Below are 16,091 nucleotides of genomic sequence, written 5' to 3'. Positions count from 1 at the left end.
TGTATCGTCATTCACTTTGGTAGTAGAAATAAATGTGCAAACTATTTTCTAAAGGAGGAGAAAATTCAAAAATCTGAGATGCAGAACACCCTAAAGCCTAATTCGCAGGTTGAGTCGGTGGTGAGGAATGCAAAAGCCATGTTAGCATTTATTTCAAGAGGTCTAGAATATAAGAGCAAGGATGTGATGCTGCAGCTTTATAAGGTCCTGGTGAGGCCTCACTTTGAGTATTGTGAACAGTTTTGAGCCCCTCATCTTAGAAAAGATGTGCTGCCATTGGAGAGGGTCCAGAGGTGATTCAGAAGGATGATTCCAGGAATTAAAGGGTTATCATACAAGGAACGTTTGATGGCTCTGGGTCTGTACTTGCTGGAATTTAGAAGGATGAGGGGGATCTCTTTGAAACCTTTTGAATATTGAAAGGCCTAGACAGAGTAGGTGTGGAAAGGATGTTTCCCATGGTGGGAGAGTCTAAGACGAGGGCACAGCCTCAGGATAGAGGGGAGCCCTTTCAAAACAGGTGTGGAGAAATTTCTTTAGCCAAATTCCAATGTATGGAATTGTTGCTACGTGCAGCTGTGGAGGCCAGGTTGTTGGGTGTTTTTAAGGCAGAGATTGATAGGTTCTTGATTGGATGGACATGGCATCAAAGGTTACAGGAAGAAGGCCGGGAACTGGGGTTAAGGAAGGAAAAAAAGGATCAGTCATGATTGAATGGCGGAACAGACTCAATGGGCCAGATGGCCTAATTTTGCTCCTCTGTCTTATGGTCTTATTGGCAAATGGTTGCAGTGTGTAATGTAATCAGTGCACTTGGCAGCCGCTTTGCATTGTTGTGGAGGGAGTGAATATTTAAGTGCTGGGGTAGCAAATATGCAAGCTACTTTTTTGTTGATTGTTCAGCATAATAAATATTATCTACTCATCTTGATATAGCAACTTTTATAATCAAAATAGCTAGTTAAATGGACTTCAGTAGTTTCTGCTCAAGTCTATTACTTTGTGAAAATGTAGATCTTCCCCACAATTGTTATATGGTTATAAAACAAAGGCCCAGTGCTACTGAATTTTAACACGTGCTTTCTGTGAATGTCACACAAGAGTTTAAAAATCGATAGATATTTCGTAAGCGATCAATGGCATATTTAATAAAAATTGGCTGGTTCACTGTGTTTGTTTTGTATGAAGGACATGAAATAATTCACTTTAAAGCTTATATTTATGTTTGTACAGGCAGCCATCATTAAAATTCATTTTTATTTTATTTTAATTGATAAAATACTTCGAGGGTATTACATTTTTAAAAAATTGACTTGCCTTCACATATTTGAAGTGACAATATCACATCTTCAGACTCATTGTTTAGCCCAGGTAACTTTGCCTTCACATTCTCTAAGCTTCATTCTTCCCAGTTTATAGCCTTAAATCCATTACTGGGAAAAAAAAATTACTCTTTCTGTTTCTTCTGTTACAGCGACTAGATGGATCTATTAAGGGAGAACTGAGGAAGCAGGCCCTGGACCATTTCAATGCAGAAACATCAGATGTAAGACTCCAAATTTTTTATAAACATCTCTGTGTGCACAAGGTAGAATACATTGGCTACTGATTAAAGAAACTTAGTTCATGAACACTAGCATGTGTTCCTGCCCATTATGTTTCATTGTTTTGTGGTCGGATTGTTTGAGTGACATAGTTTGTGTATGGCATAATATTTTCTGCCAGCCATGTACAGATTGGCACCATCTTTGATTGAAGAGCAAAATGATGGATCATCTTGGATGACTTATGTGGTCGAACGTAATGAAACTGGTAAACTTGGAACATCAGCTTTCATTTGGAGTTCATGCAGTGTAACATGATTGATTCATTTTATTTATAGAGTGGGCACTTCATTGTGCAGATATTTAGATTTCATGTGCAGTAGTGTCAAAAGCCAAAATCTCTTTTAAAAATGTCTGAGCCTGAAAATGATGCAGTAATTGAAGGTGGCCAATCAAGTTTATCCATTTACTATGCTTGTTCCATAGTCGAGTAATATTCTCCCTCTAATACTATTTAATTAATCCCCTTTTGAAAATTTTCAGAATCTGATTTAGTATCACTGGCATATGCCATGTGGTGTACAGTGCAATGAAAAACTACAAATTACAATAAGAAAATACTGAATATTTAAAAAATAAGTAGTTCAAAAAGAGAGCTAGAAGAAAAAAGCAAGCAAAAGAAAGAAGAAATTCTTAAAATGTTGTGATTCATTATACTTACAGACCATTTGTCATCAAACAGTTTTTCCTTTATTAATAGAATCCTGCCACAGTTTCAACCATTGTTTTGAGATTAATTCTTTACCTCTGCTGCACTAATCTTGACAAGAACTTTCATCAGTAAATCTCTTACTACTACATAAAATTTTCAGAGGAATAGTTGAGGTCTAAATTAGAGACATTTGATTAAAGTGAAAATTTTGTGGAAAAATAAATACATTGGATTCCAGTTAATTGGACCGTCAATAATTGGGGTAGTTGTTTATTTGGGATAACTCTTAAAGAACAAAAACTAAATTGAGAAAATGGCTGGATTCACTCCAGTTATTTGGGACACTGTGCCGCTTAATTGGGCAGAAAACAGTTGCTGCACAGTTTCGACCAGTGTCAGTCATTTGCACTTGCAAGGCTGTTAGATACTACACCATGCTTAAAGCAATCAGTTTTTAAGTAGCGTCAGTTGCTTGTGTTTGTGTTCAAAAAACAGTAATTTTTTATCATGGTATTTGGCATGAAATAAGCAATAAGGCAATTCAGAACTGCCTTTGTGGTTTCAAGCATTCAGGCTTAGAGATGCCAGAAATGGCCAGGAGTGAAAATGTAATGATTTGACTACTTCAAACAAGTTAGGAATTATGAGGAAAATGAAGATTTGGAGGATGCAATCATTTAAAGCATTGTATGAAGGCATTCCACCCATTATCCGTGCAAGGTGTCTATGCTGATTTTGTTCATCTACGGTTAATCATAAGAATATGTCAGTTTTATAGTACTGTAAAGATATTAGTAGTGTTCTAACATGTATTTTATTTAAATACATAAATTGTAAGGTAATTTGTAATTTTTTTAATGCCTTTTAACTATTTCCATGAAATTTTGGCTAATTGGGGAGCCCTCTAATTAGGCCAAAATGTACCTGTCCTGATGTGTCCAAATTAACTAGATTCCACAGTAATTGGCTACTCATTATATGGCTTTTCTTCTTGATTGTACTAACAAAAAATGTAGAATATTAAATCCACCACAATACCCAGATAAACCAGCAGCTCTTATCACAGCCTTGCCATAGATGTTATATGTGAAAACAGTTACAGAATAAAATAAACATACATTTGCTGCTTGTTATTGATGGACTAAGGATCATTGTCAACTGCAACGTTTCTGAGGTTGTTCATAAAAATTATTTAAATATATTCTTAAAAGTTATTAAAGTCATCTTCACATTTTGTTTGTTATAGTTTTGGCATTGTAGAAGTCTGCATTCAAAGTTTTTGCACCCCGAGAGGAGGATTTGTTGACCTGTTCATTGTACAACAGTAGCGAGGGATAATGGATTAGAATACTGATCTAGTAGTAACTATATAAATGAAGGGATATAGCAATGCATTTAACATTCCCCTGGGATTAGTAAGAATGAGGTATTGCAGTATTGTGAAGAATCTATTGTGAGATCTGCTCTTTATAAATACAGGACTTCTGCTTTCTGCTGTCGACCAGAGCAGGAGGATTAGGTATAAACTTGGCATCTGCTGACACTGTAGTTATTTTTGATTCGGACTGGAATCCGCAGAATGATTTACAGGCACAAGCAAGAGCTCATAGAATTGGTCAGAAAAAGCAGGTAACTATTTTCTAGCTACCAATGTAATATTATACTTTGAGAATGTGCGTGGTCAACGTTTGTTGTGGGGTGACAACCATATTGATACAATTTGTGAACTGCTTTCTCTCATGTACTCTAAATTCAAACAAATCGGTTTGAAATTTTAGTAATTTTGATAAACTTTTTTTTGCAGCTGCCACCTCTGTGATGATTTAAAAATCTGTGTTAGTCACATAATATATGGAAATGGTTGTTTGGCCCAACTCTCTCTGCAAGTGTATGTGTGGAAGTTGAGCCACCTCCAAATCTTTGACGTGTCATTTATTTTAGCCTTTAATGTGTCATCTGCTCTTTGTGTTAGCAAGTTGCACATCCTGATAAAGTAGTTCTTTCAATACTCCCAATGGGATTTCTTAGTGGCAACTTTCTTTGTTTAAATTTCCAATAAATTGAAAGTCCTCTGTTTGGTCACAACTTTCAAAAGAGAAAAGACCCAGAATATTTATTCTTCCTTGAAATGCCATCTAATTTCTGGTAATTTTCTTCTCAATGTACCCTCTTCACCCTCTGCAGGCCACTATGTGCTTTCCATAACTTATAAATTTTCAATTCTGTCCTTGTAGAAATAATCACTAAGCTTTGTTCTGCCTTTTTTAAAATAACCTTTGTAATCTGAAACTTTCATTGATTTGCTTGCCAATTGCAGTCCCATTCTTTAATTTTATTGATATCTACCTTTTGCTATTTGCAGTCCTTTTGCGTATTGACAATCCTCCCTCTTTGACATCTCCCTTCCTCTCAAAAAATCAGAAATTGCTATTTTGTTTCTGGAATCGAAAGCACTAAAAACAAATTGTGTAAAGCAGCAATCCCAGTACTGATTATTAGGGGGAATTATTCTCTACTCTTTTTGTTGTTGATTTGCTTTCCTGACTTAATGACAGGTAACAATCCTTTCTACCATCTAATCCCGCACTCCTTCCAAGATGTACCTAGATAAATTGCTTCTTGCCTACCTTCTGTTGAAAATAAACACCACAAGATTGGTCAAAGTTTACGGTTTTTTCTAGATGTTTCATTCTCTCTTTTAATAGGGATTCCATTGTTTTTTTTCCTTATTGCTATTATTAAGCAGCCTGGCCCACACTTCCCCTGATATGTCTGACCACTCCTTAAATACAGTGCTTGTTAGCTTTCTACCACTACTCTTGCACTGCACCACCTGCTGATGAATTATTAAAATGTGTTTGCCTTTCTACCTCAAATTATTTTAAGATGTAGGAATAAAATCCATCTGGGCCATGCATGTTATCTACTTTGATCCTGTTTCGTTTATTTAATATATTCCTTTTTGTTCTTAATTGAACTTCTTATTCATGCCCTCATCAATGTCCTGTACACTATTACTACCCCACCAATGAATACAGAAGCAAAGACGTGATTTAATTTTCTTGTCATTCCTTTATCATTGTCTGGTATTATCCAGTCCAATCCTCAATGTCATCATTCCCATTCTTTCTTCCTTTATGTCGAAAAATGTTTCAGATCGTTTGCTCCTGGATATTTGTAATTTCATAGTTCTAGTTTGCCATTTTAATTGCCCCCTTTTTGACCTCTTATTTTATATGCTCAAAATGGATTCAAAATTAATTTGCAAAGAGATGATGGTTGAGGTTTATCTTTCAGGTTAATATTTATCGGCTAGTTACAAAGGGAACAGTAGAGGAAGAGATAATTGAAAGAGCAAAGAAGAAGATGGTGCTGGATCACCTTGTTATACAGAGAATGGATACAACGGGGAAGACTGTGCTGCACACTGGTTCCAATCCTACAAAGTACGTAGCAGTATCTTCGTTATATGTGTAATTTTTCATATGCAAAATTTCTTTTTAAAATTGTTAAATCTCTTGTACACATTGCTCTTTTGGTGTTCCATTAATATGCCTCAGCTTCTGACAAAGCCCAGATAAAGGGTGAGGTTTCCCAATTGGGCAGAATCTCACATCTGCTTCCCAATCCTTGTCTATCCTTTTCAGTTTGTTTGGGTGAGTTGCAGAGTGGAATACCATGCTGGAACCAGATTTCCCAATTTTTAAATACAATTATTTTTTTGAAGCTATGTCAGTGTCCTAAACCAAAATGCTGCAGATGCTGGAAATATTCATCAGGTGCAGTCCCATTCTAGGGTGTAAGACAGGTCATAAGTTTGCCAGGTGAGTAGCCAGGAAGATAACAAAAGTGTAAACATTACCATAGGGTGAGAAAAAGACCAATGCATAACAGAAGGTTGATGTAAATGGCCTATAAATATATGAAACCAGTAGGGGGAGAAATTGCCTGAAATGTAAAACACATAGTTGAAAGTGCTGTTTATCTGAACTAGTTAAATTCATTCAACTTCTCAAATTTAAAAAAAGAGATAATATGCCTAATTGGGTTGGAGGGAGGGTGGTACAAAGGATTTTGTTTTTAGTTATTCAAGCTTATATGGTGTAAGAGAACGGTTATTTGGCATGATTTGGTAGGTTATTTTTGCGTCTGCGAACGCTCACAAAATTTTCCCATACAAATGAAAGGAAATACAATACTGTGCAAAGTCTTACACATGTATATGTGGAGAGATGGCGAGGGTGCTTAAGACTTTTGCACAGTATTGTATTTGTCAATATGGAACAGAGAGCGAGTTTGTGAATCTGGCAGGAGCAAAGGATGTTGGGAATGGTGAGGTTGGAACAATGTGGGACTGGTAGCTGAGAAGGAGTGCTAGGGGTGGGGATGGCATGGGTACAGACACATTCAACCTTGGGACTGACTAAATCATTTGATTCCATACAATTAGTTTATTGATCATTACAGAATGTCTGTGGTGCTTCCCGCTCCCTCCAATTCCCCTTTCCTTGCCCCTTTTCCACTCTGTTGTGGACTAAGAGACCCATATCAGAATCAGATTTATCATCACTCATGTTTTTTTTGTGGCATCAGTCCAGTGCCATATGTAGAAGTACTATAGAACTATGCAACTTCTAAGACCAGGACCATGGGTGCTGATGTGTGTTAAATAAAGTGATCATCAGCCTGCGTTTGATTTCCCAAATGGGAAACCGCATTGTGAGCAGTGACTGCAGTGCAGCCATTCATCGAATTTTAAGAGGCACACGTTTCTGGAAAGCATTTTGTTCAGCAAATTTTTAAATCAAAATGGCTGGAGCAAGAGTATTATGCGAGTTATTGGTACAGTGAAATCATATGGCAGAATTATAGTGAAAAATAGCTCTGGAAATCAAAAATAATGTACCCCAAATAGTCAACGGCGTCATAGTGAAAATTGGTAAATGAAACATTTATAAGTTGAGTAATATTTGTGCAATAAATTGGAAAAAATACAAGTTAATTTGCTTCTTCTGGTTTTCTCTTTCATCTCTGCCAGGATAAACGACTTAAAGCATTAACTCTCTCTATAGATGTTGCCTGATCTGCTGAGTGTTTCCAATATTTACTATTTTATTGTGCACTATTGATGCTTAAAGCATTTCGTCAACTGTCTTTGGAAAAAGATGGGAGACCAAAACCAAATGAAAATCCAAACCTTCCCTGCCCGACAGAAACACCTGCAGACTATTGAGTCTGCTTCTTTAATTAGCTGATCAAAAACAATACATATGTGCCATGTTGGGAGAGAAAAGTGCACAGCAGGATATTCAGCCATGTTGATCTAGGCACTTTTGGTTGTTTACTCTGTTCTTGGGATATTTGGAGGTTTATTGTCCAGGAGCAATTAAAAATAAATATAAGAAAGTTGTCTGGGGCGTTTAATATTTCTTTCTATTGTAGTAAACTACTTCAGGTATCCTAATTGCACAAAACACAGTGCTCAGGATTGAAAACTGCGTTGTCTTCCTTGTGCTTTAAGGTGGTAGACCATTCAGATGTCATCTAATTAGCTTTGTAAGCTGTCCAGCAAAAATAACTTGGTTTGAATATTACTTTGTTATATCCCATTGAAGAGCAAACTTCAAATAAACAGGCTTTCCTAAGGTCTCTCACAATTTATTTACAGGGCTTCGTTAAATGGTTGACAAGCTGGATAGTTTTTGGGTAGTAAAATCTATGAGTAAATTTGTATTTACTCACCAGAACAAGAGAGTTGTGTACCAAGAGATGTGAATTTACCAAGTAACTTTTCATGAGATTAGCTATACCATCACCATCACCACCACCATTCAGTTCTGTGAAAGCTAAGTGTGTCCATTTAATTTCTGATGTGACCCCAAACCACAGATTGACCATAAAGTATGGATTCCAAGGGATTTGTATAGACATTTTGATAATCGAGTGAGTAGTCCGAACTTAAATTATATTGCTGGAGGAATATAAAGTATGGTGTCAGCATGATAAGAGGCATTTTGTGTCTCAAGTCCAGACAGGTAAAATGCATGAGCAATCTAGCAATCCTAGCCCCTCTGCACATAGTACTCTAAATTCTTCTTTCATTTCCCCTTTCACCACTAGAATTGCTTCTGATGCCATTGCTACTCTAGGCAGCAAAACACCCAGACCCTAACAATATGCTGTATTTAAAAAAGAATTTTCTAATGTCACTTTAATTTTTTTTTGCAATATTATATCATCTGTGACCTTGAAACCCTTTCCACCAGCACGCTGCTTTGATGTTTTTTATGGCACCAAGTTTTCCTGTCATTTTCAAATTTGGAAATGCTCTTCTGTGCACTCAAATCATTAGGAAAGCTGTAGACCTAATATCACAAATATTGTAAGTTTACCAAGCTGTTTAATAATAATTTCAATTATTTAAAAATGTTTAAAAATTCAAAGGTACGAATAAAACAAATACTTCATGCTTTTTTTCTGTCAAAGCATTATCGTCTGTTAACAGTAATATTTAATGTAAATGCAAGTGTGGGCTTGTGAAATTCAATTTTCTTGTGAGCAGATATCATCCTTGTAGATGTAGTTAAATTCTTGTAGTAGTCATTTTCTCGTATCCGTGGAATTTTAGATTCCAAAGATGCTGAAGATTGTGTTCTGGAATTGTTTTATTTTCAGATAAATACAATGTGTTCACACATTGAATGTGATTAGTTACTCTGATTTTCTCAAAACATTTTTGATAATTCCAGTTCAACTCCATTTAATAAAGAAGAACTGGCAGCTATCTTGAAGTTTGGAGCCGAGGAGCTTTTCAAAGAACCAGAAGGAGAGGAGCAAGAACCACAGGTAGATAAATAGTTATGATGCCTTTCTAAGCTATTTGTGGACAATTCAATGGCCTTTGCAGCCACAACAGGATCTTTTGCAAGGTTGTCATAGATTCATGACGGCATTTGATCCACAGCCAGATCACCAGTAGCTCATTTCAGAGGCTTTAGTAATGGTCAGTCAGTTCTTTCAGAACTTTTTCCCAGGAGGATGGTGTCATCAGTGCTGAGAAGGATGATGTAAATGTATAATTAATCATGTACTATTTTAAGCATATTACAGTAGTTCTCTATGATCAGCAGTAACTCTAGTTAGCAACACACATAAAAGTTGCTGGTGAACGCAGCAGGCCAGGCAGCATCTCTAGGAAGACGTGCAGTCGACGTTTCAGGCCAAGACCCTTTGTCAGACCTGAAGACTTCATCGACTGCACCTCTTCCTAGAGATGCTGCCTGGCCTGCTGCGTTCACCAGCAACTTTTATGTGTGTTGCTTGAATTTCCAGCATCTGCAGAATTCCTGTTGTTTGACTCTAGTTAGCAAACTTGATTGCTTTTGAGCTCTGTCAGACCTCTCATCCAGTATTCTATTTCGGTCTGAATTTTTTTTTGATTGTAATCATAAACTTGGCTCTGCTGAGTTGATGACTTGTTCCTTGAAAATACTGACTTCAGGGTGGGGTTTTTAATCAGTTCTGTCCTGGTATCCAATGGTTACTGGGTCACTGTGGAATTTAGTCATCTTCAATGTCATCAGAGAATGTTTCTTTACCATCTGCCTTTGGGGAGTTTTTCCTTCATAGGTCAGGCACAGCACTACCAAGCCACAGACACAAAATGCCAGAGACCAGGCAGCATCTACGGAAAAGAGTACAATTGACATTTCAGCAGGGCTGGAGGAAAAAAAGATGAGGAGTCAGATTTGGGAGGGGAGGGAGAAACACAAGGTGATAGGTGAAACCGGGAGGGGGGAGGGGGTATAGTAAAGAGCTGGGAAGTTGATTGGTGAAAGAGATACAGGGCTGGAGAAGGGGGAATCGGATAGACTAAAGGCCATGGAGGGAAGAAAAGTGGGAGGAGCACCAGAGAGAGGTGATTGGCAGGTAAGGAGATAAGGTGAGAGAGGGAAAAGGGGATGGGGAATGATGTAGGGGGAGGGAGCGGCCATTACTGGAAGTTAGAGAAGTTCATGCCATCAGGTTGTAGGCTACCCAGAGGGAATATAAGGTGTGCCTCCAACCTGAGTTTGGCTTCATCATGACAGTAGAGGAGGCCATGGATTGACATGTCGGAATGGAAATGGGAAGTGGAATTACAATGGGTGGCTACTAGGTGATCCTGCTTTTTCTGGCAGGCGGAGCATAGGTGCTCAACGAAGCATCTCCTAATCTATGTTGGGACTCACCGATATATAGGAGGCCACACTGGGAGCATGGGATACAGTAGATGGCTCCAACAGACTCTCAGGTGAAGTGTCACCTCACCTGGAAGGACTGTTTGGGGCCCTGAATGGTAGTGAGGGAGGAGGTGTAGGGGCAGGTTTAGCACTTGTTCCACTTGCAGGGATAAATACCTGGAGGGAGATCGGCGGGCAGGGGGTGGGGGGGAACAAATGGACAAGGGAGTCATGTAGGGAGCAATCCCTGCGGAAAGCAGAAAATGGGCAGAAGGGAAAAGTTTGCTTGGTGGTGGGATCCCATTGGAGGCAGTGGAAGTTTTGGAGAATCATGTGCTAGATGTGGAGGCTGGTGGGATGTTAGGTGGACAAGAGGAACTCTATCCCTAGTGGGGTGGGAGGAGGATGGGGTAAGGGCAGACGTGCTCAAAATGGAAGAGATATGGTTGGGATACATGCAGATTTTCTCTTGTTTGTGATTGGATAAACTACCACTTGTGACCATTGCAGTGAGACTATTCTCCTTTTAAGAAAAGTTTTCTAGGTGCAGGAAATTTAGATGCCAAACTCAGACAGTAATGAAGTTTGCCATGTGCTTGATGTAAAAGGTGTTGGACTCCCAATAAAAGATTTGCAATTTATAGTTGCCAGTGAATGAAGATTTGGATTAAAGGTGTTTATTCAGATACTTACAGACATCAGTGGTGGATATCAGTAGTGTGAGAGGAAGATATTCATAAGAGGTCTGTTTAAAACAGTCTTGAAGTTGCTTGATCTGATGAGGCATGTGTTACTAGAGCAGTACATTTGGATTAGATGCTTTTGGAAGACTGGCAATGTTGAACCTTGTAGATAAATGATCAAATAATTGATAACTAATAAACCCACTTACCAGAAAATTTACCTCCTCTTATCAGTTCTTGAGACTTTAAGTTGCCTTGAGCATTAAATTCTTATCCACATGCAGTGAGAAGGTAAATGCTTGTAGTGAAATCAATGTAGAAGAAAGTCTGGCTCAAATTTCAAACTATGATTAGATTCTTATTTATTTGAGGTAAAATTAAGCAGAAGTTTAAGGAATTATTTTAGATTTCATTGGAACCACACTTGTTTCCTCTCCAGTATCTTAAAGCTGTTTTAATCTGCCTCAATGTTTTCATTGTGAGATTTGTAGGGACATTGAATGAAGATTAATGTCTCAAGATAGTTAAGGACATATAAACTCTTGGGTTTACAGGCGGGTACGGGTAATGTTTCAATGACAAACTCTGTCATCTTTCATCAGGGATGATGCTTGGGATCTCGCTCTAAGTCAGAACTGGAATTCGATTGTAAACAAGCTGGTACAGCAGAAACTTCATTGGATGATGACTAACCAGTCGGGAGGGATGGATAACTGGGGTATAAATACCTGGCCAGCATCATCCCTGATGAAGATTGCAGAGTTTGTCATAGAAACATCAGTTACAATCAATACCCTGTACTGGGTGGAAGCCCGAGAAGACTTTATTTATCATATGCACTGGGAAAGCACCAGTCTTTTTTTTTAAAGTTTAGGACATATTATTGAAATATAATATACAGAATGAACACATTATGAACAATTATTATAGGCAAATTTTAATTGCAGGAAATGGATATTGATGAAATCCTTTGTCGTGCTGAAACCCATGAGAATGAACAGGGGCCTACCACTGTTGGGGAGGAGCTGCTATCCCAGTTCAAGGTACTGAGGAGCTTTTATTATTACATTCACCTGCACTTGCTGACCTGTGCATTTTGAAATTTATTTAGTACCTGTCTGATAGAGATTTATTCATGAAATGAGATCACCCGACCAAAACAGTAAAGCAAGAATTACTTTGGCATTTCCTACCAGGTATAACTGAGTATTATAAATGTAATTAACTGCAAAAGATTTAGCAAGGATTTATTTCTTTAACAAGCAAACTCTGCATATGTTGGACATCTGAAATAAAAACAGTAGATGTTGAAGATACTGAGCAGGTCAGGCAACATCACTGGAGAGAGTAATGGAGTAAATGCTTTGGGTCAATGACCTTCCATGAGAATAAGAACATGTTGGAAATCAAACATGTTTTCAATTGTACAGAGATGGGAAGGGTAGAGAAAGCAAAAAGAATGTCTGTGATTGAGTGTAGACCAACAGAGACTAGTGCAAATGGTGTTCATGCCAGCTGAGAGAGGGTTCTTAATCACAGAAGGGATGAAAGTAGATAAATGAGAACAGGAGAAGTAAGTGTTGCTGAAACCATCATACTTGAAGCACTGTTGATGGAAATGTGAACTAAAAGGAAATTCTCCTCCCCACCAGCAAAAAATGAAAGCACACCCACTACCAGCACTCAAGCATGAGCTAAGCAATAGCAAAGACACAGACTTACAGCTACCCCAAAGACTACATTGCACTCGCAGTTACTGAGGGAATCTTCATTAGTTTCTTTTCCTCTGCTTAGTAATATGCTTAAATTCAGCGGGTCACCACGTCTGATCTGAGGTTGTAGGCAGAAGAGAATGGAGCGCCGGCTGGGCGACACCGGAGGGCAGTGCGGGCGAGAAGGCGGACCGACCCGGAGCGCGCCTGCTCCCCCACTGCTGGCGGGTGAGAAGGGCAGGTGCCAGGCAGCCGCGCCTCACGCAAATGACATTAATAAATGCAGGAAAACAAGCAGGAATTGCCTGTCTATGCTTACAAGAGCGTGCCAACATGTGAGCAGATCTAGCGTAACCAAAACAATGTGCAGCAGCTTGGTACGGTGGCCCGGAAAATTTGAAATTACAGTTGCGCGGAAAATTTGTAATCAGTGCAGATTACCGAAGGAACCGGATTACAGGTAGTAGGATTAGTGAATGTTGACCTGTATTAGTATTGGTCAGTTCTAATGCAAAGTTGTCAACTAGTACCATTTCACTTTTCCAGGGGTTCCCAACCAGGCGTCTATGGACCCCTTGCTTAATGGTATTGGTCCATTGCATAAAAAAGGTTGTGAACCCCCTGATTTACACAGTTGCTCATGGTCATTACCACTATTTTCTTGTATTTCATATATTTGATGAAGCTATCAATCTTGTTTTGTAACTAGCATTAACTCACAGTTCCAGATTTTTTTTACCTCCTCCTCTTCCCTATCTTCTTTCATCTATTTAAATCTACTTTAACCTGATGGGTTACAAATAACAAGCTTCGACCACACTTCCTCAGCTGGCCCTCTCTCATTCCTCTCTTTTCCCATTCCCCATACTGGCCCCCATCTTGCCCCTTCTCCCCACCTGCTTAGTACCTCCCTCTGGTGCCCCTCCTCCTTAGCTTTCTCCCATGGTCCACCCTCCTCTAATATCAGATTCCTTCTTCAGCCCTTTACCTCTTTCACTGATCACCTTTCAGCTCACTTATCACCAGCCAGCTTGTACTCCTTTCTCTCCCCCCACCTTCTTATTCTACCTAGTCTTTCCCTTTTCTAGTCTTGATGAAGAGTCTCAGCCTAAAACATTCACACCATATTCCTCTCTACAGATGTTGCCTGACTTGCTGAGTTCCTCCAGCATTTTGTGTTGCCATCAACAGTTACTGTTACCTTACTGCACCCCCCCCCAGCTTATTTTTAATTATTATATGCTCTTGTACAAGGTTTTCTGGAGATTACTTTTCTCACCATAGGTGGCAAACTTTTCAACAATGGATGACGACCTTGAGCCTCAGCGCAATAACAGGGACTGGGATGACATCATTCCAGAAGCACAGCGAAGAAGGATGGAGGAAGAAGAAAGGCAGAAAGAACTTGAAGAGATCTACTTGCTTCCTCGAATGCGCAATTGTGCCAAACAGGTATATTTCAATTTAAATTTCTAATCTAATAAAAGAAATCAAACTCTTCATAGCACATTACATCCCGCAAGGTTGACTATTTGAGATTGTATACAGGAGGCTAAGTAACTTATTGTTATCCTGTTGGTTACATGGTGTGAATAATGCTCGGTGCCTAATCTCTTCTGAAAGATGGAAGAATATCATATGTAAACATTACATAGACTAACAGGTTTTCCACCTTGGAGTAAAATGAGTGTAAGTATAACTAATAAAGCATTTTCAACGTCTTATCTTACTTACTCATCCAAAGGATCTTTGGGTGCAGAAATGTCGGTAAATGTTCTTGGTTTAATTTAATAGGCTATCATTTTCATTCTTAACTGGACCAATCCTGCATAGAATCGCATAATGGTATGACGCAGAAGGAAATCAATTGCATCTCTTCAGTGAGCTTTTCTAATTAGTCCCATTCCCCTCCATTTTTATAGCCCTACAGACATTTAATCATATATAAATATTCATGTTTATCTAATGCTCTTGAATATTATTATTGAATTTGCCCGTAGCATACTTCCAAGCAGTTCTTTCCAGCAAAGAATTGTAAAAAGTGTAATTTAGTTTTTCTCCTGTTGGCTCTTATTCTTTTGTAATTTACCATAAACCTGTAATCTTTACCAACTCATGAAATACTGGGAATATTTATTTACTGTATCAAATGTGATACGACTTCTGAATCATGGAGAAGTCTTATTTTCTGTCATCTCTTCACATATTATGCCTTTAATCATGATATCAATCTGGTAAGTCTTCTGTGTATTCCTTCAAGCCATGGTCATTCTTTCTAAAGTTTACTGTAGCACTTCTAAATTTCATCTGTAATTTGCCCACCTATTTTAAGTTTGTGTTACTATCCTGCTCACCATTGATGTTTCTGTGGTTTATACCTGAGACTTCAAAATTATGCCCTATATACCATCGTCTGGGCTGTGCGCATCATAAAGAGGAGTGGGCTTAACGATTACCCTGGCTGACACACCTGTACACAACTGTGTGGGAAAGCAACTGTCACTTCTACTGTTCCTTTTCTTCAGCTTTCTTTTACTTGTGCCTCACTGCCCCTTTCATACAGTCTTCAATTTTGTTAGCAAGCGTGAAATATGTTACTTTTTTAAACATTAGTGATTGGAGGAATGTGTAGGAGGGGCTGTCAGGTGTTTTTTTTGCACGGTGGTATATGTGAAACGCCTTGTCAGGGGTGGTAGAGGCCGACATATTAGGGACATTTAAGAGACACTTACTGTCTGAGGCTCGCACATAGATGAAAGAAAAATTGGAGGGCCATGTGGTAGGGAGGGGTTAGATTGATTGTGAAGTTGGTGAAAAGGTCAGCACAACATTGTGGGCTGAAGTCTTTGTAACGTGCTGTACTATTTTGTTCTATTTTGGAAGTCCATATCCACAACTTTCTCCCTTTGAACCTTCTCATGAAAAATCTCCTCGCTCATGAAATTCAAATTAATCAAGCGCAATTTGTTTTTTTAAAACCTATTCTGCATTTACTTCATTTTGTAAATCTCTTTCCAGGTGACTTCCCCCATGATTTTCCTTTCTCGAAGGGTTAAATGACAGTCTTGTGAAATATATTTCATTGAATTTATTTGTGGTAAATATTACTTTGTGTTGTGTGTGAGTTATATGAATTGTTTGTGCATTTTGGTCCAGAGGAATTGTTTCATTGGGTGATATACATGTATACGGTTGAATGACAAGCTTGTATTTGAGCA

General features: G+C 38.5%; 1 protein-coding gene across 2 annotated transcripts in view; it reads left to right on the top strand.

The window, feature by feature from the left end:
* Positions 1-16,091, top strand: part of chd1 (chromodomain helicase DNA binding protein 1) — a 134,607-nt gene that overhangs the window by 87,849 nt on the left and 30,667 nt on the right. For both annotated transcript variants that reach the window (XM_063068599.1, XM_063068600.1), the window contains exons 18-23: positions 1,475-1,546; positions 3,736-3,885; positions 5,554-5,702; positions 9,006-9,102; positions 12,109-12,204; positions 14,158-14,325. In XM_063068599.1, coding sequence (XP_062924669.1) covers positions 1,475-1,546; positions 3,736-3,885; positions 5,554-5,702; positions 9,006-9,102; positions 12,109-12,204; positions 14,158-14,325 — 732 coding nt within the window. The remainder of the gene's footprint in view (positions 1-1,474; positions 1,547-3,735; positions 3,886-5,553; positions 5,703-9,005; positions 9,103-12,108; positions 12,205-14,157; positions 14,326-16,091) is intronic.

This window comes from Mobula hypostoma, chromosome 16 (genome assembly GCF_963921235.1).
Source record: "Mobula hypostoma chromosome 16, sMobHyp1.1, whole genome shotgun sequence".
In the NCBI taxonomy this organism is placed as follows: domain Eukaryota; kingdom Metazoa; phylum Chordata; class Chondrichthyes; order Myliobatiformes; family Myliobatidae; genus Mobula; species Mobula hypostoma.
This window is presented reverse-complemented; position numbering and strand designations above follow the sequence as displayed.